Genomic DNA, 23,803 nt, shown 5'->3' with positions numbered 1-23,803 from the left:
TCTGCCAAACCTTAGCCCATTCGCTTAACCTATCCAAATCTCTTTGCAGCCTTTCTGTGTCCTCTACACAATCCGCTTTCCCACTAATCTTTGTGTCATCTGCAAATTTTGTTACACTACACTCTGTCCCCTCTTCCAGGTCATCTATGTATATTGTAAACAGTTGTGGTCCCAGCACTGATCCCTGTGGCACACCACTAACCACCGATTTCCAACCTGAAAAGGACCCATTTATCTCAACTCTCTGCTTTCTGTTCGTCAGCCAATTCCCTATCCATGCTAATACATTTCCTCCGACTCCGCGTACCTTTATCTTCTGCAGTAACCTTTTGTGTGGCACCTTATCGAATGCCTTTTGAAAATCTAAATACATCACATCCATCGGTACACCTCTATCCACCATGCTCGTTATATCCTCAAAGAATTCCAGTAAATTAGTTAAACATGATTTCCCCTTCATGAATCCATGTTGCGTCTGCTTGATTGCATTATTCCTATCTAGATGTCCTGCTATTTCTTCCTTAATGATAGTTTCAAGCATTTTCCCCACTACAATGTTAAACTAACCGGCCTATAGTTACCTGCCTTTTGTCTGCCCCCTTTTTTTAAACAGAGGCGTTACATTAACTGCTTTCCAATCCGCTGGTACCTCCCCAGAGTCCAGAGAATTTTGGTAGATTATAACGAATGCATCTGCTATAACTTCCGCCATCTCTTTTAATACCCTGGGATGAATTTCATCAGGACCAGGGGACTTGTCTACCTTGAGTCCCATTAGCCTGTCCAGCACTACCCTCCTAGTGATAGTGATTGTCTCAAGGTCCTCCCTTCCCACATTCCTGTGACCAGCAATTTCTGGCATGGTTTCTGTGTCTTCCACTGTGAAGACCAAAGCAAAATAATTGTTTAAGGTCTCAGCCATTTCCACATTTCCCATTATTAAATCCCCCTTCTCATCTTCTAAGGGATCAACATTTACTTTAGTCACTCTTTTCCGTTTTTTATATCTGTAAAAGCTTTTACTATCCGTTTTTATGTTTTGTGCAAGTTTACCTTCGTAATCTATCTTTCCTTTCTTTATTGCTTTCTTAGTCATTCTTTGCTGTTGTTTAAAATTTTCCCAATCTTCTAGTTTCCCATTAACCTTGGCCACCTTATACGCATTGGTTTTTAATTTGATACACTCCTTTATTTCCTTGGTTATCCATGGCTGGTTATCCCTTCTCTTACCGCCCTTCTTTTTCACTGGAATATATTTTTGTTGAGCACTATGAAAGAGCTCCTTAAAAGTCCTCCACTGTTCCTCAATTGTGCCACCGTTTAGTCTGTGTTTCCAGTCTACTTTAGCCAACTCTGCCCTCATCCCACTGTAGTCCCCTTTGTTTAAGCATAGTACGCTCGTTTGAGACACTACTTTCTCATCCTCAATCTGTATTACAAATTCAACCATACGGTGATCACTCATTTCGAGAGGATCTTTTACATGGAGATCGTTTATTATTCTTGTCTCATTACACAGGACCAGATCTAAGATAGCTTGCTCCCTTGTAGGTTCTGTAACATACTGTTCTAAGAAACAATCCCGTATGCATTCTATAAATTCCTCCTCTAGGCTTCCCCGTGCGATTTGATTTGACCAATCGATATGTAGGTTAAAATCCCCCATAACTACTGCCGTTCCTTTTTCACATGCCTCCATTATTCCCTTGATTATTGCCCTCCCCACTGTGAAGTTATTATTTGGGGGCCTATAAACTACACCCACCAGTGACTTTTTCCCCTTACTATCTTTAATCTCCACCCACAATGATTCAACATTTTGTTCATTAGAGCCAATATCGTCTCTCACAACTGCCCTGATATCATCCTTTATTAACAGAGCTACCCCACCTCCTTTCGCTTCTTGTCTATCTTTCCGAATCGTCAGATACCCCTGTATGTTTAATTCCCAGTCTTGGCTACCCTGCAACCACGTTTCTGTAATGGCTACCAAATCATACCCATTTGTATTGCGTTCCAGTCTTCATGGAAGTGTACATGGGGGCGAGCCAGTCAGTAATGAATCACGAAGCCTTTGAGAGGCTATGGGACAATCAAGCTGAACGACCCAAGTTGGTCCCGGTTCAGGCAAAACTACGCACCTACACCGATGAACTTATCCCAGTCGTTGGTAGTGCGGATGTAATGGTGCTCCATGATGGCGCGGTGCACAAGTTACCTCTGTGGATTGTTGCAGGTGATGGACCAACGTTACTCGGAAGAAGGTGGATGGAGAAGATCCATTGGAGTTGGGAAGACTTCATCCCTCCAGCGATTGGCGTCCTCCGCACTCAGAGGCAAAGCAAGCCCTCACCTGAGGGTGGACCCAGCACCAGAGAGCAGACCAGCACAGCACCTGAGGCACAGACTGTTCAGCACGACTGCATGGAGATGATCCAGCTGAGACGACCTGAACGCACCTTCCAGGCTCCAGTAGCATGACTCCAGAGGAAGAAAATCGGATCCAAAGGCGACTTCCCAGGTTCGGTGGCAGAACCCGGGGAGAAGGGGATCACCGCAGTCGACATCATGGATGGAGGAAAGATGGCGCCCAAACCACAAGGTGATGCGCTGAAAAAAAAGATGGCCACGGCCAGACCACGAGGTGCAGCGCTGATGGAGCAACACATGGCACCAAACGGAGAAGAGGATTGGGGTAAAGATGGCAAGGCTCTCTTAAAGGAGGCCTGCAAACCACCACACTTAAAGGGACAGTTCCACATTTTCAATCACTGTAAGAGCAACTGTGAGTTTGATGTAAAATGTGCAACTGATGATCAGAATTGTGTGCATGCAATAGCAAAGAAAAGTCTCAATGTAATAGCAACTGTGAGTTAGCTGTAGATGTGTAATTGATGATCAGCGTTGTGTACATGCAATAAGCAAAGAAAAGGCGCGCGATCGCGATCAGAGCTACAGGTTATTTACAATGAGTAATGAAATGTTGTGCGGAAAAGGATTTCAACAGCATTCAGTCAATGCAGCGGGCAGACACCCATCGGGAGCACACAGGTCCAGCGAGCTACCCAATGTCGTAGCCTGCGTCCCTCGGACTATAGTTATGCACTATGGAGTGTGGCCACAAGCAGCCAATACATACGAGCTGCAGAGCAAGCGATCTCAGGAGGGCAATGGCACCGGTATCGATAGCCTGCCCCTGATCGGCTCCACCTCTCAGGCACCCGATGGCACCAACTGCCATGAGCCTGAAAGAGAAAACTGTGCTAAGGCGCAGCCCCCAGACTCTATCGCCACCAACGCCATACCCGGGAACGAAGGGTCCTCCGCAACAGTTCTTCCAAATGGGACCGGGACCAGCCAGGATCCCAAACCAAACAATGCCCAGGCAAGCGAGTCAGCAGTTCCCTGTGCACTGCTAGACGTCGGCTCCTCAGGGAGCAGCAGCGACCCAGGGTGCAAGGAAAGGACAGGAGGTCACAGGCATCTGTGAACCTGCCCGATGCTCGGAGCAATGGCAAAAGACCCGAGAGCAGGCAACTTGAGCCAACCGGGTTTCCACTGCCAGCACTGGGCACCGTGCTGCCACCAGACTGCCTGGACACCATCCAGCAGTTCTGGAACTAGCTTGTCCTTACGCACCAGTGCTGACACCTGTACCGATTCCTAGTATGTATCAAGAATATACCTCACCAGTCGAATGTACTTGCCTCACAACTGAACCACAAATGTAATGATGTTAATGCAATTTTTTTTTTCTGGACCTGAATGTATATGAATGTAATGAGCCTCCAGCATAATCTATATATGTGGGGGGAGAGAATGGAGTGGTCATGGACACACAAACAGAAACCACCATCACTCTACTGCCAACGAAACACCAACCACTCACCCAAGATAGAAACGACCTGCCAAGGGTCAACCAGATAGAGCTAAGCCCAGAACACAGTAAATGCAGAGGGGATTTGCACTAAAGGCTTGGGAGAGAGTGGTGTCATGTATCCTTCATGGTTCCTGCTTGTACTATTACAAGGTGTGCCACCAGAGGGCATTGCAGTGGGAGACTTGCAGGTTACCTGTACAGGTGTGCCTGGCCTAGTATAAAAGGCAGGCTACCATGTGTGATCCTCACTCTGGAGTTATCAATAAAGGACTAAGATCACTCCAGTTCAAGTACAACACATTGTCTCGTGGAGTCATTATCAGAGCATCTGAAGACATAACACCAAGGGGCTAACAAAAGTGACGAACATAAAGTAATTCATATCAGAAGAGAAAAAGTAATTGAGAAACTAATGGGACTAAAAGCTGATAAATCTCCTGAACCTGATGGCCTACATCCTAGGGTTCTAAAAGAGGTGGCTGCAGAGATAGTGGATGCATTGGTTGTGATCTTCCAAAATTCCCTCGATTCTAGAACAGTTCTGGCGGATTAGAATGTAGCAAATGTAACTCCGCTATTCAAGAAAGGAGGGAGAGAAAAAACAGGGAAATAAAGGCCAGTTAGCCTGACATCAGTCGTCGGGAACATGCTGCATCTATTATCAAGAAGGTGATAGCAGGGCACTTAGAATATCATAATATGATTAGGCAGAGTCAACATGGTTTTATGAAAGGGAAATTGTGTTTAACACGTTTGTAGGAGCTTTTTGAGGTTCTAACTAGCAGAGTAGATAAAGGGGAACCAGTGGATGTAGTATTTTTGGATTTCCAAAAGGCATTCAATAAGGTGCCACATAAAAGTTTGCGATACAAGATAAAGACTCGTGGGGTTAGGGATAATATATTCGCATGGATAGAGGATTGATTAACAGACAGAAAACAAAGCGTAGGGATAAATGGGTAATTTTCTGGTTTGCAGGCTGTAACTGGTGGGGTGCCGCAAGGATCAGTGCTTGGGCCTCAGCTATTTACAATCTATATTAATGACTTAGATGAAGGGACCGAATGCAATGTATCGAAGTTTGTTAACGATACAAAGCTAGGTGGGAAAGTAAACTGTGAAGACACAAAAAGCCTGCAAAGGGATATAGACAGGTTCAGTGAGTGGCCAATAAGGTGGCAGATGGAGTATAATGTCAGGAAATGTGAGGTTATTCAATTTGGTTGAAAGAATAGAAAAGCAGAATATTTTTTAAATGGTGAGAAACTATTAAATGTAGGTGTTCAGAGAAATTTAGGTGTCCTCGTACAGGAAACACAGAGTTAGCATGCAGGTACAGCAAGCAATTAGGAAGGCAAATGGCATCTTGACCTTTATTGCAAGAGGATCTGAGTACAAGAGTAAGGAGGTCTTACTACAATTGTACAGGGCTTTGGTGAGATCACACCTGGAATACTGTGCACAGTTTTGGTCTCTTTATCTGACAAAGGACATACTTGCCTGAGAGAGGGTGCAACAAAGATTGACTAGATTGATCCCTGGGATGACTGTTGTCCGACGAGTGAGAGATTGAGTAGATTGGGCCTATACTCTCTGGAATTTACAAGAATGAGAGGTGCTCTGAAACATCAATCATTAAGGATGAAATAGCAGCGCATTTGGAAAGCAGTGACCAAGTCAGCATGGATTTATGAAGGGGAAATCATGCTTGACGAATCTTCTGGAATTTTTTGAGGATGTAACTAGCAGAGTGGAAAAGGGAGAACCAGTGGATGTGGTGTATTTGGACTCTCAAAAGGCTTTTGACAAGGTCCCACACAAGAGATTGGTGTGCAAAATCAAAGCACATGGTATTGGGGGTAATATACTGACGTGGATCGGGAACTAGTTAGCAGACAGGAAGCAGAGAGTCAGGATAAACGGGTTCTTTTCAGAATGGCAGGCAGTGACTAGTGGAATGCCACAGGGCTCAGTGCTGGGACCCCAGCTCTTTACAATATACATTAACGATTTAGATGAAGGAATAGAGTGTAATATCTCCAAGTTTGCAGATGACACTGAAGTGGGTGGTGGTGTGAGCTGTGAGGAGGACGTTAAGAGGCTACAGGGTGACTTGGACAGGTTTGGTGAGTGGGCAAATACATGGCAGATGCAGTATAATGTGGATAAATGTGAGGTTATCCATTTTGGGGGCAAAAACACGAAGGCAGAATATTATCTGAATGGCGGCAGACTAGGAAAAGGGGAGGTGCAACGAGACCTGGGTGTCATGGTTCATCAGTCACTGAAAGTGGCCATGCAGGTACAGCAGGCGGTAAAGAAGGCAAATGATATGTTGGCCTTCATAGCTAGGGGATTTGAATATAGAAGCAGGGAAGTCTTAATGCAGCTGTGCAGGGCCTTAGTGAGGCCTCACCTGGAATATTGTGTTCAGTTTTGGTCTCCTAGTCCGAGGAAGGACGTTCTTGCTATTGAGGGAGTGCAGCGAAGGTTCACCAGACTGATTCCAGGGATGGTTGGGCTGTCATATGAGGAGAGACTGGATCAACTGGGCCTTTATTCACTTGAGTTTCGAAGGATGAGAGGGAATCTCATAGAAACGTATAAGATTCTGATAGGACTGGACAGGATAGATGCGGGAAGAATGTTCCCGATGTTGGGGAAGTCTAGAACCAGGGGACATAGTCTTAGGATAAGGGGTAGGCCATTTAGGTCTGAGATGAGGAGAAACTTCTTCACTCAGAGAGTTGTTAACCAGTGGAATTCCCTGCCGCAGACAGCTGTTGATGCCAGTTCACTGGATATATTCAAGAGGGTGTTAGATATGGCCCTTACGGTTAAGGGGATCAAAGGGTATCGAGAGAAAGCAGGAAAGGGGTACTGAAGGAATGATCAGCCATGATCTTATTGAATGGTGGTGCAGGCTCGAATGGCCTATTCCTGCACCTATTTTCTATGTTTCTATGTCTATGTTTCTATATAGAAGGGGATTGGCAGGGTAGATGCTGAGAATTTCTTTCCTCTGGCTAGAGTCTAGAATTTGGGGGCATAGTCCCAGGATAAGGGGTTGGCTATTTAAGAATGAGATGAGGAGGAATTTCTTCAATTGGAGGGTTGTGAATTTTGGAATTCTCTGCCCAAAGGGTTGCTCAATCGTTGAATATATTAAAGGCTGAGATAGATAGATTTTTGGACAGGGAAATCAAGGGATAAGGAGATCGGGCGGGAAAGTGAAGTTGAGGTTGGAGATCAGCCATGATCTTATTGAATGGCAGAGCCGGCTCGAGGAGCAGTATGGCCTAATCCTGCTCATAATTCTTGTTACATGCTGCAAATTTCTATGTCAGAGAATTAGAAAAAAAAGCACATTTGAAACCAAAGCTCAATTTGTGGAAGCATAAAACTTGAATACATTTACTGAAGCAAAACGAATATAAATGGGAAATTCATAGCCGTGTGCAAAATGAAACGTTCCAAATTTCAGGTCTGCAGGTTCAGAGTCGCGAGAGCCAATCAGCCATTCATTACGCCAAACGCCAGCCCGGGCTTTCTCCACGTGACCTGACGCTTAGCCCCGCCCCTGCGGGTGACGCAATGACTCCGTGCTACGTCAGCTCTGACTCCGCCCCTCCTGAGCTTGTGCTGAAGTGGTTCTGCAGGCCTGCTGTCGGCTGAGAGGTCGACGAAAAATGCCGAAAAAGAGGAGGAATCCCGCCGCATTGAGCCCGGTTCGACCACCTGGATTGGGGCCTCCGCCCGGGATCAGCACAGCGGCAGCGGCAGCGGCTCCGGTCACAGCCACAGATGATCAGGCCCCAGCTTCAGTTCCTACTCGGGCCTCGGGCTCTGGTTCGGTTGCTGCTTCCGCTGTTGCCGTGGGCGCCGGGGTGAACAAGGAGGAGCTGCTGGACCGTATGACGGAGATGTTCTCTCATCTGGACCCGAGCGTGGTGTACGTTGTGCTGTCCGAATGTGACTTCAAAGGTAGGGAGGGAGCGACGGCGCGCGCGCGGCTGCAGCAGGATCAGATTTTCACTCTTCCGATATACCTGGATCTTCCGCAACTAACTGGTGCACTTTCCTTTAAAATATTTCCAGTGTTTTTCCCATAAATTGCAACTGTAGTTGCCCCTCCCCCACTCCACGTTCTGCATTTTTTTGGAAGTTGACCCGAAAAACAAATCGTTTCTTTGAGAAAACTGTAAACATGAATTGGTCGTTTTGTAAAAATGTTTAAATCTGCAGTCTGCCATCTCGTGCTGTAAGCCGCCGTACACACAGTTACTTTCAAAACGTTTATTAAAAAATCTTAACTGTGGAAAATGTAAAAATTGTTATTGTAATACTTGAGTGATCTAAATGATCACAGGCAAGATCCAATTGCCAGTTGTTGTGATTGTTGAAGCTCCACTGGCGGAGAAGCGAAAGTCCTCATTTTGAAGTTTATCCTTTTATGTTATAGGTCAGCACTTGTACTCGATTGAGTTAGTTGTTCGTGAGCCATATGTAGCGATGTTGTCCTGTTGCTGGGACTAGCCTCGGATATTTGTATAATGTAATGTGCACACTGCAGACCTGATTTACAATGCTGATTATGCATTTATCTCTGTCCAGGGACAAAGAAACTGTGCTTTGATTGCCAGCTGATTATAACGTCAAGAGAGAAGCAGTAGGGATCTGTCCAAATATTAAAAATGTTCATATTTAATTTTTTTAAAATTTTCAGATGGTTCAAGATTTTTAAACTTTCTAATGAATCAGATTATAAATCCAGATAAATTATTTATATATATATATATATATATATATGTGTGCTCAACTTGTCAAACTATCTCATGGAGGTGGTCTTGCCTGTCTTGGTGCATGTTGTGTTGGTTGGTACAGGGCAGTAGTGATACCCGCCCTCCTATGTGGCTCAGAGATGTGGACTATATGCAGCAGACATCTCAAAGCGCTGGAGAAATACCACCAGCGTCGTTTTCTTGCTCAGGCCAACATCCTGAGTATTGAAGCACTGGCCAAGCTCGACCAGCTCCGTTGGGCGGGCTACATCGTCCGCATGCCCAACATGAGACTCCCTAAGCAAGCACTCTACTTGGAGCTCCGACATGGCAAGTGAGCCTCAGGTGGGCAGAGGCAACATTTCAAGGACCCCCTCAAAGCCTCCTTGATAAAGTGCAACATCCCCACTGGCCCCTGGGAATCCTTGGCCCAAGACCGTCCAAAGTGAAGGAAGAGCATCTGGGAGGGCACTGAGTACCTCGAGTCCCGTCACCAAGAGCATGCGGAAATCAAGCGCAGACAGAGGAAGGAGCATGCGGCAAACCAGGCTCCCCACCCACCCTTTCCTTCAACCACTGTTTGCCCCATCTGTATCAGAAACTGTAATTCCTGCATTGGACTGCACAGACACCTGAAAATTCACTTTTCGAGTGGAAGCAAGTCTTCCTCAATTTTGAGGGACTGCCTATGATGATGATGTGTAGTTAGATGACAGAATTGACAACCAAGTTGTACCGATACATTTTGTTATGTAGCTGAAATTGCTTTACATCTAATGCATAGTGTGCAGATACATAAGGTACAAGACAAGACTAATTGTACTCAAAAATTAACCATAGAATAATGTTGAGGTGCATAATGTATGAACTAAAGAATGGCTTGTTTTAAAAATCCTGGTTCAGTACTTAACTTTTGAAAATTCATGGACTCTTTGTGTCTTATACCTAGGGATCAATAATGTTGGATTTTACCAAATTTGTCCATAATTTCCAGGGTAGTGAATTGGTATATACTGTTTTGTTCTTAATTTTGGAATTAGAAATCCTGAATTCTCCATTTTTTTGTAATGAAAGTTGGGTCCTGAGATGCATGTCATTGTGCACACTGTGATGTATATGACATGAGTGATGATGTCACTAATGCAATAGGCACTCATCTCTGGTCTGACTTTCAGTGCCTGATTCTTCCAGGGTGCAGCAGTGTGTATCCAATCGGCAATGAGTAATGGCAAATTGCAATAAGGTGTTTTTTTATTGACTATTTTTTGAATAAAATGTGACCTTAAGTTGCATTATTTCTTTCAAGCAATTAAATAGAGCTGTGACACTAATTTATTATTATATAATTCTGTTCCAAATACTGTTTGTCCCACTGCTCTAAATATGTGCAATATTCAAGCAGAACTGGGCTTACTTTTGTTGAGGGAGCATTTCCTTGAACGTAGTGTTTGTTCTGCAGATTCTGATTCTTTTTCCCGTCTCATTTGTAATTATTATGCATTAAAAATGAATAAATAGTTAAAAATAAAAATGCAGCTCTGTAAAGATCTGTTCTTGCGTATAGTAATTGCAAGACTTATAGGCTAAAACCTGTTTTAATTAAGATCAGATTTATGTCTTTTTGCTACACTTTAATTTCTTATCTCCTTATTCAGAGTTCCCAGACACTGCCTGTGAGAACTGTCTCTGCAGCTGTGAGATGTTTAAACTCATGAGAAAGTCTTTTGAATTTGCAAAGCCTTCTGGGTCACTAAAAATTGGTCACCCCATGTTTTAGCCATCTTGGAGCAGTTTGCAAGCACAGTTATTAGCAGATTATGAGATGATAAAAAAATGCTATGGTCTTACATAGTGTCTATCTTAAAGTTATCCTCAGTGCCTTGGCCAATATTTATTCCTCAATCAGCATCACACAAAAAGATTATTTGATCATTATTACATTGCTGTTCATGGGAACTTGCTGTGTGCAAATTGTGTACCGCGTTTCCTACATTGCAACAGTGACTACACTTCAACAAAAGTACTTAATTGGCTGTAAAGCGCTTTTGAATGCCCCGAGGCAGCAAAAGATGCCAAATAAATGGAAGTGTTTCTTTTTTTTCTTTTTACAAAAGATCTTTACTTCCTTTCTTGACTTCTAGTGATGTTCTGAATAAAAAGATGATTTATTTCCAAATTTGGGATCCAATTTTTCTTCAGTTTTTGATGTTGAAGATGGAACCTGTTGGGGGGGGGGGGATGGATTTTTAAATTAGCAAAAACCATCTTTAACGATCCTTTTATTTATACCATATGTTATGTGGTTTTGAGAAATATATAATCAGTTTTTAACCAATTTCTACCAATAGATTCCTGGATTTTTATTGAGTGATGAATCAATATGAACAGATTGAAAAACCCCATAAATTTTCTGTGTCTTGCTGAAAATCATGTTTGGTAATGTGCGCATTTTTTTTATTCTCTGGATGTGGGCATCACTAGCAATGCCAATATCTATTGCCTGTCCATAGTTTCCCATAAGAAGATGGCAGTGGGCTTTTTTGAGTCGCTGCAGTCAAGTGTGGTGAACATGCTCCCACAATGCAGTTAGGTAGGACGCTCCAGGATTTTGCCTCAGCAAGGATGATGGAACAGCGATTATGTGTCCCAATCAGTTTGGTGTGTGACTTAGGGGGGAACGTGGAGGTGATGGTGTTCCCACGCACATGGTGCCGTAGCAGGCTTGGTGAGTTGTTGCATTGTATCCTGTAGATAGTACCCACTGCCACCATGGTACACCAGTGTTTAAGCTAATAAATGAGGTGCTGATCAAGTAGATTGCTTTGTCCTGAATGGTGTAGAGTTTCTTTAGTGTTGTTGTAGCTGGATCCATCCAAGCAATTGGAGAGTATTCCATTGCACTTCTGACTTGTGTTTTGTAGGTGACTTGTAGGCGGAGAGATTTTGGGGAGTCAGGAGGTGGGCTGCAGAATACTTTACCTCTGTGTTAGTAGCCATGGCATTTATGTGGCTGGTCCAGTTAAGTTTTTGGTCAATGATGACTCCCAGGATGGTGGGGAATTTGGCGATGGTAAGGCTATTGAATGGCATGAGGAGGTGGTTAGGCTCTCTTGTTGGAGATAGTCATTGCCTTGCACTTGTGTGGCACGAATGTTATTTGTCACTTATCAACTCAAGCCTGGATGTTGTTCATGCCTTGCTGCATGCAGGCATGGGACTGTTTCATTATCTGAGGAATTATGAATGTAGCTGAACACTGCAATCATGAGCAAACAGCCCCATTTCTGACCTTATGATGGAGGAAAGGTCTTTGAAAGATCCTGGGTCTGAGATGATTGACCTCCAACAGTCACAACCATCTTTCTTTGTACCAAATATGCCTGTAGCCAGTGGGGAGTTTTCCTTCTGATCTCCAATTGGCTTTAGTTTTACTCGGCCTCCTTGGTGTCACCCTTGGTCAAATGCTGCCTTGATGTCAAGGGAAGTCACTCTCTCCTCACCTCTGGTCTTCTGTCAATGTTTGAAGCAAAGTTGTAATGAGATCCGGAGCAGAGCTGCCCTATGGAACCCAAGCTGAGCATCGGTGAACAGGTTATTGGTGGCGCTTGATAACATTGTTGATGACGCCATTACTTTGCTAACAGTTGAAAGTCAGCTGATGGGGTCGTAATTGGTTGGGTTGGATTTGTCCTGCTGTTTTTGGCAGGACATACCTGGGCAATTTATTGGGTAGATACCAGTGTTGTAGCTATACTGGAACAGTTTATTTAGTTTGGGGTGCGGCTAGTTCTGGAGCATGTGTTTTCAGCACTACAGCCTGCATATTGTCAGGGCTCGTAGCCTTTGCTGCGTCAAGTACACTTGCGTGTTTCTTGATGTCACGTGGAGTGAATCAAAATGGCTAAAGACTGGCAGCTGTGGTGGGGGGGGGAACCTGAGGAGCAGGCCGAGACCGATCATCCACTTGGCATTTCTGACTGAAGCTGGTCGCGACGCTTAAGCCTTTTGTTGGGCTCTGTTGTTGTTGAAAGTGCCAATGTTCATGCTCCCTCCTCCACCTGTTGCTGAATTGTTCATCTCCATTCACGACTGGATGTGACAGGGTTGCACTAATCTGTTGGTAATGGAATTGCTTAGGTCTGTCTATAGGTTGACACCTCATTGGAGGTATGTCTGCAGGTGCCTGGCTACACTTCTCATTGTACCAGGGTTGGTCATGTGGCTTGCTGAGAATGGAGGAGTGAGGCATATACTAGACCGTGAGATTATAGATTGTGGTGGAATTCCGTTCTGCTGCTGATGGTGGCCCAGAGCACCTCATGGATGTTCAGTTAAATCTGTAATGTAATTAATTTAGCATGGTGGTAGTGCTACACGATACAATGGAAAGTGTCCACATTGTAATGACTGTGAAAACTGAGTCCTGTCTTCACACTGAAGACACCCTACATTGTGTGACATTTATAATGTCCGGATGCACGCTGAAGAGCCTTGATGATAAATAGATATTAACAAATAGATACACTGCCTACAGTGATTATAACATCATTTTCTTAGCATCAACTGTTTCATATCAATCAGATATTAAAAAATATTTGTGTTTCACGATACTATGGTGGTGCACTACTTTAGATGTTAATTTTAGCCGTCCACATTTTGCATTGCGTAGACCATCCATATTTACTAAACTTTATTTTAACGCTAAAATAGCATTACGTTATTTAGTCATGTATATTTATATTGCACTACTTGTGGAACTACTATTGCGGCACACAAAAACTGATGTTTGAACTGAATATAATTGTAGGTTATCATTTCGCTTAACTGTGCCGCCTTAATCTTTTAGTTGCCTTCTTGAAGGTTAGTAATGTTCAAATTAAAAATTGATTTTCTCTGAATTTATTGTTTTGGGCTCTAATTTTTCTTCAGATTTTATATATTTATTTATATCACAATTTCAAAATACTTTTCAAAACAACAAGGGAGGGGGGAACCTTAAGTCCAGGCAACAGGTCAAGCAAGTGAGATAATTGGCTGTTGAGGTTGTGACGGGTGGAGATAGTTGGGAGCAGTCAAGGTAAGATAGGAGAAGTGGAATAGAGGGGAGGGGGTCGAGGGGCAGGAGCTGTTTGTCCTCAGTGACAGGTAGGGAAAGCAGAATTTGCCCTCGATGTTGGGGAGGTTGATCAAACATTTGCTGTGTGGGGGATGGGGTTCAACTGTTGGATTTCTGTTCCTGGTTGTGGGATTCTATTGGTGGTATTTACATTTAATGTTGGGGGTGGGGCCTGGGGGATTGGTTTGCAGGGTTGCTGTTCAGTGAAGGGTGGTTATTGGACTTCTCGGAGTGTTGGTGGTTTGCGCGTTGACTTCTACGCTATAGTCATGGTTTCATCTCTCATAGGCAGTCCCTCGAAACAAGGATGACTTGCTTCCACGCCAAAGAAGAATGAGTTCACAGGTGTTTCTGTGAAGGACCTGAACTACATCCTGAAGGGTGGAAGATGCCTGTGCATGGATTTTTTTTAACATGTGCTGGCCGTTGCACACCAGCCACCACACGGGCTTGACCGAAATAGGTCTTGGTCCAGTGGCAAGGATTGCCCAAGACGACTGAAGACTAGCTCTGCTGCACGGACCGAGTGCGCGCACACATCGCAGTATGGGCTGGCCCGTGCTGCCCCTGAGCCCCGATCACGTCCCTCTACAGTCCCTCGCCGCTCCTTCGCCACAACCTCGCTGCTCCTGCTGTATCTGCCTATGCTCCAATCACCGACCTGGACCTTGATGACGTTACTCTTTGCTGCTGTCGCCCTCCTGCACCAGCACATGCTGCTCCCTGTAGTGGTACGCCTCCATGCTGCTTCCCGATGTCTCCACGCTACTCCTTTTATGGCCCCGACCTGCCGCTGGTGTTCTCATGCAGGTCGGGGCCTCCATGCTGCGTGAGAACCTTGCTTTCATGGTACCGTGTTTTCAACTCCATGCGGTGGCAGAATACTAGCTGTGGCTTATGCTGATGAGTGGGGTGTTTGTGTGCTTGTTTCTGCTTGTTCGGTGAAGCTTGATGGCTATATTCCTGCTCAGTTGGGTGGCTTGACGGTAACAACTTCTGTACACAGAGGGGGAGGGGGTTATGATGTCTGTTCTGTTAAACGTTTTCAATTTTTTACCGTGATTCATCGGCACTTCATCACTTTCAGCAACTGGTCACTTCAGAACTTGTTTTGTCATCGCATTTTCATCTCTTGCTGGTGGGGACAGGGGATCCTGAAATCTCTGCTCGGTGAGGGCCAGGGGTGGTTGTAAACTATGGTGGGCAGTGCGAAACATGTTTGTTGTTGTTGGCTATTGTCTGTTCATTTGCCTGTGCTGCCTGCTCAATTTGGGTTGGGCGAATGGCTCTTGATCTTTTTTTGGCGGGTGATGGCATGACTGCTAGGTACAGTCTCGGAAAATGTTACCCTATCTCTGCTTTGTTGGCGGTGGAGTGTGCTGGTCGGTGGTGCTTGATGATGATTGCCCAGTGGGGTCAGGAGGAAAAGTGACCGACTTTTGCTGGGGAGAGGTGAAAGGCCGCTGTGTATTCAGTCAGGAATGGTGCCTGGAAGAGAGTGAATGGGTTTATCAGGTTTTCTGCTGTTGGGTGGATGGAATGGGGGGACAGGGCGTTGGCTGCGGTGGCTGGCTTGGGTATTTTTGCCTGATCTCAATGGGAGGAGGATTTTCCACTGAGACCAGGGGATTATTGCCCAACCTCTGCTTATTGGGGGAATGTTGTGCCTTGTCTAAAGGTCCGATAATTAGTGTTTTGGGGTGAGTATTACTCAATTTTTGCTGAGTGTGATATGTGTGCAGTGGATACTTTCAGAGCTATTTTGAGTTTCTCATATTTGACCAGTTTAACCTGGTTAGGTGCAAAATTGTGGATATCACTGAACTGGTCAGGAGCCGCAGACAAAACAGAAGACAAATTACTCCTTGAGCACTTGATCGGAATGTGCTAACTGGCAGTCAGTCACAAAGTGTTCACCTGGAGTCCTGTCTGGCAGCTGAACAAGCGATGTATAAAGTTTTGTATCTGGGTTCATATCTTTTGAATTTCTGCTTGTGAATTTGTAGGCCGAGGGTAAGTCTGCATTTTGGACTTGGGGGGTGTGGCGGCCAAAGTTTGTGCAGTGTGGTGGGTGGGAGACTGGCAAGTTTTCCTTTAAGTGCATCCTAGAATATGGGAAAATCTCTTGTTCAATGACAATTTGTTATTGCTGATGTCTGCAGATAAGTGAGCCGGATGAACTGCTGATGATTTGTGCAGTGAGTGAGTTATGGGGGTTTAGGTTAACGTGTTATGTGGCAAATCAGTTGAGCCTTGTTTTAGAATGTCTGCTTTGATCCATAAGACTGGAACCTTCCTGACCAGCTTTTAAAATTATTCCTTTGACTTATTAAATTAAGGTTTAACAAAAACAGATTATCTGGTCATTATCACATTGCTGTTTGTGGGAGCTTGCTGAGTGCAAATTGGCTGCTGTGTTTCCCACATTACAACAGTGACTACACTCCAAAAGTACTTCATTGGCTGTAAAGCGCTTTGAAATGTCCGTTGCTCGTGAAAGGCGCTATATAAATCCAAGTATTTTTTTCTGCACATTCAGTGCATATCTCTTGATCTTTACACCGTTACCTCTAGTGTCCCCCAAGGATCTATCCTTGGCCCTCCTATTTCTCATCTACATGCCCCTCAGCGACATCATCTGAAAACAGTGTCAGTTTACACATGTACACTGACACCCAGCTGTACATTGCCACCACTTCTCTCGATCCCTGCACTGTCTCTCAATTGTCAGACTGATTGTCTGACGTAGTACTAGATGAGGAGAAATTTCCCCAATTAAATATTGGGAAAATTGTCTTCGGTCTTCCCAATATTTAATGGGAGGAAATTGTCTTTGGTCCCCGCCACAAACTCTAGCCACCGATTCCATCCCTCTTCCGAGAAACTGTTTGAGGCTGAGCTAAATTGTTCACAACCTTAGTGTCATATTTAACTCTGAGATGAGCTTTCTGACCACATATCTGCGCCATCACTAAGACTGCCTCTTTCCACCTCCGACCCATCTCAGCTCATTTGCTGCTCAAACCCTCATCCAGGCCTTTGTTGCCTCTAGACTTGACTATTCCAATGCACTCCTGGCTAGCCTACCACATTCTACCTTGAGGTCATCTAAAACTCTGCTGCCTGTTCCTAACTCACAGCAAGCTCCGTTCACCCATCACCCCTGTGCTTGCTGACCTACATCGGTTCCTGGTTAAGCAACACTTCAATTTTAAAAGTTCAAATCTTTGTTTTCAAATTCCTCCATGGCTTTGCCCTTCCCGAACTCTGTAATCTCCTCCAGCCCTACAACCCTCCGATATCGGAACTACTCCAATTCTGGCTCCGATTTTAATCGCTCCACCGTGGTGGCTGTGCTTTAGCTGATAAAGCCCTAAGCTCTGGAATTCCTTCCCTAAACCTCTTTACCTCTCTCTCCTCCTTGAAGCGCTCCTTAAAAACCTACCTCTGATCTATCCTAATATCTCCTTATGTGGCTCGGTGTGGATGTTTTACTATGTTAAATGTGCTATATAATTACATGTTATTGTTTACAGGGTAGTATTTGAATTTACAAATTGCAATATTTAATAGATTGCTTCCAGTCGCTTGCACTTGCCTTGGGGCCTGGTACTGTGATTTTTTTTTTCTGGAAAAGAATTCTGTTGGGTTTAATAGTGGGGGCTGCCGGCCTGCTACATATCATTGGATGCTGCTCCATTGCAATCAATTTGTCACAAAGTTATGTTCACAGCAATTTTAATAGATAATACAGCACTGTATGAGAAGATGAATAACATGCACGTTACCAATACATACAAGCTTCCGTTAAGTTCCATAATTGGTGTCTTGTTACAATCCCATTTTGTTGTTTCTTCTCTCCTTTCCCCATACTGTTTGAGAAATATATTTGAAAATTCCTTCTTGCTTATATGAGCTTGCATGGAGTGGTGGATTGGTGACTGCCTGGTCCATATGTAATATCAACAGACATTTTTGCATTTATAAAAGTTTAGAACATATTTTCTGAAATTATGATTTAACTTGATGTAAAGCGGTGTCACAAAAGTTTATTGTATGATTATCTTGCTTGTGTGAAAATTCCTTTTTTGTTTTACTCAGCTGACGATGCAATGGATTCCTTGTTGGTGCTGTCTGATGCAGCTGAAGGAGTGGCGTCTTCCAGCTTCTCCGGATTTGAATGTGTGGCTGCTGCTTTAAGTGATAATCAAGTCAGTAATGTCAGCAAAGTTGTTATGAAAGATCTCAGAAGTAATTCGTTTGCTGTTTCTGAAAGTATTAGAGCATCTGGATTAGATTTAACTGAAAAGTTGGACTCTTCAATTCAAACTGAATTGGAGAAGTATTGTAAAAACACTTATGAAACTGGCCCGGAACAATGCATGTCTTACCAGCCGTTTATGAACCAATACAATTCTCCCATCAGCCAGTTTTCTAGACTCTGTGTCGGTGACCAGTTGCCAGAGCTAATTCAGTCAAATTTGAACTCTACTTTGAGTGGTATGTCACATCAACAGCAAACAGGTGCAGATGATGGGGTATCTCTCAGGCACTCACCATTTACCTTGAATTCAAAAGACTATGAAGAAAATTTGAGCCGATGTTTTGATAGTGAAAACAGCATATTTGAGAAGAGATCAGAAGTTCAGTCAAATTATAGCAAGTTCTCTTTGGAAGCTGTTGAAAAGCCCAGCAACAAGAAGTCCTCCATTGAGTCTGGAGTTGCGAAAATTGTATTTCCAAGTGCAATAAGGACAAGTGGTGCAGATATTTGGACAAATCAGAGTGAAAGTAACAGTCTGTCAGCAGCTATTTCTATGAATCTTGGCACTATTGGCTCAAACACATATGGTGATTCAGAGCTTGCTAGTCAAAAGTACGACCTACATCCAAATACAGTGGATCAGCGACCTGGATTATCGCAAAGTAGTAGCATTTCTGATAAAGTAGTCGGAGAATTTTCTGGTACAGGCGGAAATGAAATATCATGGTTCAGACCGAACAAAAATCCATCATCTTCAGAAAATTGTGAATTATTTCAAGAACCTCAAGAATATAAAGGAACAAATGAATTAAAGCCAAAAAGCAGTACACCCTCAACAAAACCGTCAGCAAATAAAGGGAGTATTTCAAATAATATACAACAAAATACAACCTGTTTTCCTTATTGGTTTGATGTAGGGCAAGATACCAGTGGTGAAAAACTCCCCAAATTAATGAACAGCGGGGAAGCAAACTATCCTCAATATTCCAATAGTGTACTTTTTACAAACATTTCAAATGTATCTCCAATCTCATGGAATCCATGGGCTCCTGAGTTCCAGCCTATGGCAAAAACTTTTATCACCCCTGTGGCAATGAGTCCTGTAAAACCGAGGCCTGGCGTTGCTTCATCATGGAGATCTGCAGGCGCTGTGCATAGTCGTGATCCACCTCATCTAGCTATGAGATTGGGTGCCAACAACTTGCATTCAAAACCATGGTTAAACCAATATGGCATTCAGCAGTTGCAGACTTATGATTATCCATTTCCACAGCATATGAACAGAAAGACACTGGGACCAGCGAGAGTGCTGTTTTTGATGAGGGGACTACCTGGATCAGGAAAAAGTACCCTAGCCAGGTATGACATAACTGTGAACCATTTTTTTTCCATTTTTATATATAATTAGGAGACCAATTAAAGATAAATAATTTGCTTCTCAATAGCACCGTATCGTGTTCTCTGAGTGCTTTACAACCAATGGCTTACTTTGAGTGTCAGCCTTGGTTCAGTCACAGAATTCTCACTTCTGAGTCAGAAGGTCTCTGGTTCAAGTCCCATTCCAGAGACTCGCACATAATCTACGCTGACACGTCAGTGGAGTGATGAGGAAATGCTACACTGTCAGAGGTGTCATCTTTCAGAAGAGACGTTAAACTGAGTTCCCGTCAACCTGTTCAAGTGGATCCCTTGGCACTGTTTGAGCTGGGAAGATCTCCAGGTGTCCTGGCCAACATTTATCCCTCAACTAACATCACTAAAACAGGTCATTTATCTCCTTGCTGTTTGTAAGACCCTACTGTTGGCAAATTATTTGCTGAGTTTCCTTACATTACAACAATGACTGCACCTGAAAAATATTTCATTGGCTATGAAACACTTCGAAAGGCGCTATATAAATGCAACTTTGTTTTTGTTTAGCAAAGCAGTCACTGTTGTTATGTCGGCAAAAGGAAATAATAGTGTGAAAAGGGTTGTAGTATATGCTAACTGTATTTTAGTTGGTTGAATTTTTTTTTACTGATTCACATTTTATTCTGTTAACTTTGAGTGCAAGTATCAGATCATCTTGCTGTTCTGTGGTTGGTTTCTCCTTATTGACCTTCTGAGCTCCACTCTACATTGCTGCAACCTGTCAAAATCCATTGGCTGCATCCTGTCATTCACCTCTGTCCTGAGCAACCTCTGCCCAGTATTGTACTGAATTCTAAGTCTTTTTGTGCATTTTTAAAATCCCTACCTGGCCTCAACCCATCCGTTCTATGCAACCTCCTCTGACAACATGTTTCAGCTTGTTTAATCTTTCAATTCTGATGTCTTGTGCATTCAACTGCAAAGACCCTAAGCTCTGGAACTACCTCTCAGCCGCTTTATCTCTCTTTCCACCTTTAAGACGCTCCTTAAAACGTACCTCTCATCTTCCGTAGTATCTCCTTATGTGGCAGGGTGTTAAATTGTGTTTGATAACACTCACTTTAAGTGCCTTGGGACGTTTGACTACGCTAAAGGCGCTATATAAAGACAAGTTGTTGCCCTTCAGCGACCCTCATCCTACTCTGTAAAATTCCTTTCCAAATCCCCTCTGCCTGGCCCCTCTCTCTCTCTCTCTCTCTCTCTCTCTCTCTCTCTCTCTCTCTCTCTCTCTCTCTCTCTCTCTCTCTCTCTTCCTCCCCTCCGTGCTTTTCCTAAGTGCTGTAGCTTGGGGCATTTATTGGGTTAAATAAGTTATATAAATGCCAATTGTTGTATGGCTGTTAGGAGAAACGTGAAAATGATGTTTTAGTTGGAGTCATATTGATGCATAATACAGGTAGAGCGGTTTCCCCTGCGCTTAATTGGTTTAGAAATCTTGAGTGCAAAATTGTCAGTACATGTTGTGCAGGTATAAAACTGCATTAAGTTATTGAAACCAGAAGAGTATCCCAGTACATATTGCACACTTTTTAAAAATTCCACTCCTGAAAGACTTATTATTTTCAGGAATGAAAAGAGCACAGATGTGAATTACTTTTCTGACATACAACCAGGTTGGGAGAGGCAACAAATAAATTTCCTAGTCTTAACTCCCCGTCACAATATCAAAAAAACCACATCACTGACTTCTGCAAACATCCAACAAGCTACAATCAACGCAAAATACATTGAAAACTCTTATGTTAGGATTTGCCATTGGGAACATCCATCTTGCTTAAAGTACTTGTTATGCATGTACATGACCCTGTGATTGGTCGTTATAATGTTAAAAAGACCTGTCATGTAATGTTCAAACTGTTTTTTTTGTCCTTATTCAGATTTTGTCCAAGTATGCAGCTCCATTTAAAAAAAAAAAGTAATACAAGTGCAGAATAAATGTTAATGCAGAGAAGATTCCCCTCAAGGCATCAGGAAATGAAGCCTCTGGAAACCTCTAAGCAACCTTAAAGAAAGTAGGCTGCTTCTGGAATGCAATTCTGCCTGGTTGGGCCTCTTTTACCCTGCCCCCAAACAAATCATAATCATTGCTCACAACTTAGCTTGACTTTTTAAGGTGAGAGTTATACTGACCTCCCAATATTTGAGAACAAAAACTGGGTTAGGGAGAAAAAAGTTCTCGAACCAAACCCTATGAAAGGAAAAGAGAGGCTAGTGAGGAAATCAAACTGTCCCTCACAATCAAACAAGTAGGAACTGGGAATATGACTTGAGAACTGTTGGATCTGTTCCGACACCTACCTCCACCCCTCGAAAGCAGAATTGGGGCCGACAGTGAAAGGAACACAAACTAGTATTTCTCCCTCCCCTCCCCTCCCCTCCCCCAGCCAGAAGGAGGAAAGGGTCAGCCATTTCACCCTTATCTTAACCTTCCCTCTTTCCCTTTGCCCCACCTTTTCTGTCCCTGACTTTCCCCATCCTCCTCCTCCTCCCCACCCCCCCCCCCCCCCACCTTTTTCATACACCACCAAATATTGATAACATTTGCAGGGGCATGGGATTGAAGTGCTCTTGCAGAGAGCCGGCACATGCTGAATAACCATCTCCTGTGCTGTAAACATTCAATGATTAATAGATTTCAGGAGGACATAGACTGGTGAAATGGACAGACACATGGCAGGTGACATTTAATGCAGAGAAGTGTGAAGTGATTTATTTTGGTAGGGAGAATGAGGAGAGGCAATATAAACTAAATGGTACAATTTTAAAGGAGATGCTGGATCAGAGAGACCTGGGAGTGCAAGTGTGCAAGTCTTTGAAGGTGGCAGGACAAGTTGAGAAGGCTGTCTAAAAAGAGTACAAAAGCAAGAGAGTTATGCCAAACCTTTTATAAGACACTGGTTAGGCCCCAGGTGGAGCTTGTGGCCAATTCTGGGCACCACATTTTAGGAAGGATGTCGAGGGTGCAGAGGAGATTTAGTAAAATGGTACCAGAGATGAAATCCCTATAAATCTCCTGGGAGGACAGGCGCACCAACATCAGTGTCCTCGTCCAGGCTAACATCTCCAGCATTGAAGCACTGACCATACTCGATCAGCTCCGTTGGGCAGGCCACATAGTTCGCTTGCCAGACACTAGACTCCCAAAGCAAGTGCTCTACTCGGAGCTCCTTCACGGCAAAGGAACCAAAGGTGGGCAGTGGAAACGCTACAAGGCCACCCTCAAAGCCTTCCTGGTAAGGTGCAGCTTCCCCACTGACACCTGGGAATCCCTGGCCCAAAACCGCCCTAAATGGAGGAAGTGCATCCGAGAGGGAGCTGAGCACCTCGAGTCTCAACGCCGAGAGCAAGCAAAAACCAAACGCAGGTAGTGGAAAGAGCGTGTGGCAAACCAGTCCCACCCACCCCTTCCCTCAACGACTGTCTGTCCCACCTGTAACAGAGTCTGTGGCTCTCTTATTGGACTGTTCAGCCACCAAAGAACTCACTTCAGGAGTGGAAGCAAGTCTTCCTCGATTCCGAGGGACTGCCTATGATGATGACCAGAGATGAAAGACTTGTGTGGAGGGACTGAGAAGCTGGGGTTGTTTTCCTTCGAGCGGAGACAGTTGAGCAAGAGGCAGCTATGAGTTCAAAATTGAATGACACAGTTGTAATTTGTAACTTTCAGGTCAGCCATTAAGCCAGAGGAAATTTATTATCATTGGGGACAGTGAGGTTGTGGCCATTTGATTGGAGGCGACGATTTATTTTAACTTAAGAATTTTAGAAAATAAATAGATTTGTATGACACATGTTCTGAGATGTTGGAGCTGAGGTTTTTCTCGTGAATTCAATTTAAGTTTTTTTTTTACTTTGGTTTCCCCATCATCAAAACTAAATGCTCTGACTTCATAGAGTTAGCATTACTTTTGGTATCACTCTCCCTGGCCCTGAATTGTATCAAACTGTAACGTAAAAGAGCCTGAAAACTTGTGGCTGTTTGTCACTTACAAACTTCTGCCTCTTGCTCTTGATTTGCAAGGTTACATGGTGTACATAGAGTTTCAGAAAGTATTAGATAAGATACCACTCAATTGAAGCAGAGACCATATCTGTATTTAGGAATAGGCTAGATAGCATTTGAGGGAAAGGGGAGTAAAGGGATATGGCAATAGGGTGGAACATGTCATTGGAACTATTGCTGGTGTGGAGGATAAATACCAATACAGACTGGTTGGACTGTTTCCTGTTGCCTTGTTGTAATTTCGATGTAATAATTGTGTGCATGAAGAATGGAAATTTGGTGTTCAAGGACTGCTGGTATCCATGGAGTTACGAACTAAACTGAGGAACAAGACCTCTGGGTAGTA

General features: G+C 43.8%; 1 protein-coding gene across 3 annotated transcripts in view; it reads left to right on the top strand.

Moving 5' to 3' along the window:
* Nucleotides 1-7,515: 7,515 nt before the first annotated feature.
* n4bp2 (NEDD4 binding protein 2) overlaps nt 7,516-23,803 on the top strand; it is a 141,601-nt gene continuing 125,313 nt past the window's right edge. For all 3 annotated transcript variants that reach the window (XM_070870377.1, XM_070870374.1, XM_070870375.1), the window contains exons 1-2: nt 7,516-7,864; nt 17,879-19,400. In XM_070870377.1, coding sequence (XP_070726478.1) covers nt 7,570-7,864; nt 17,879-19,400 — 1,817 coding nt within the window. In that variant the 5' untranslated portion in view covers nt 7,516-7,569. The remainder of the gene's footprint in view (nt 7,865-17,878; nt 19,401-23,803) is intronic.

This window comes from Pristiophorus japonicus, chromosome 2, assembly GCF_044704955.1.
Source record: "Pristiophorus japonicus isolate sPriJap1 chromosome 2, sPriJap1.hap1, whole genome shotgun sequence".
NCBI lineage: Eukaryota > Metazoa > Chordata > Chondrichthyes > Pristiophoridae > Pristiophorus > Pristiophorus japonicus.
Note: the sequence above shows the minus strand (reverse complement) of the source record. Positions and strands in the feature narration are given on the sequence as shown.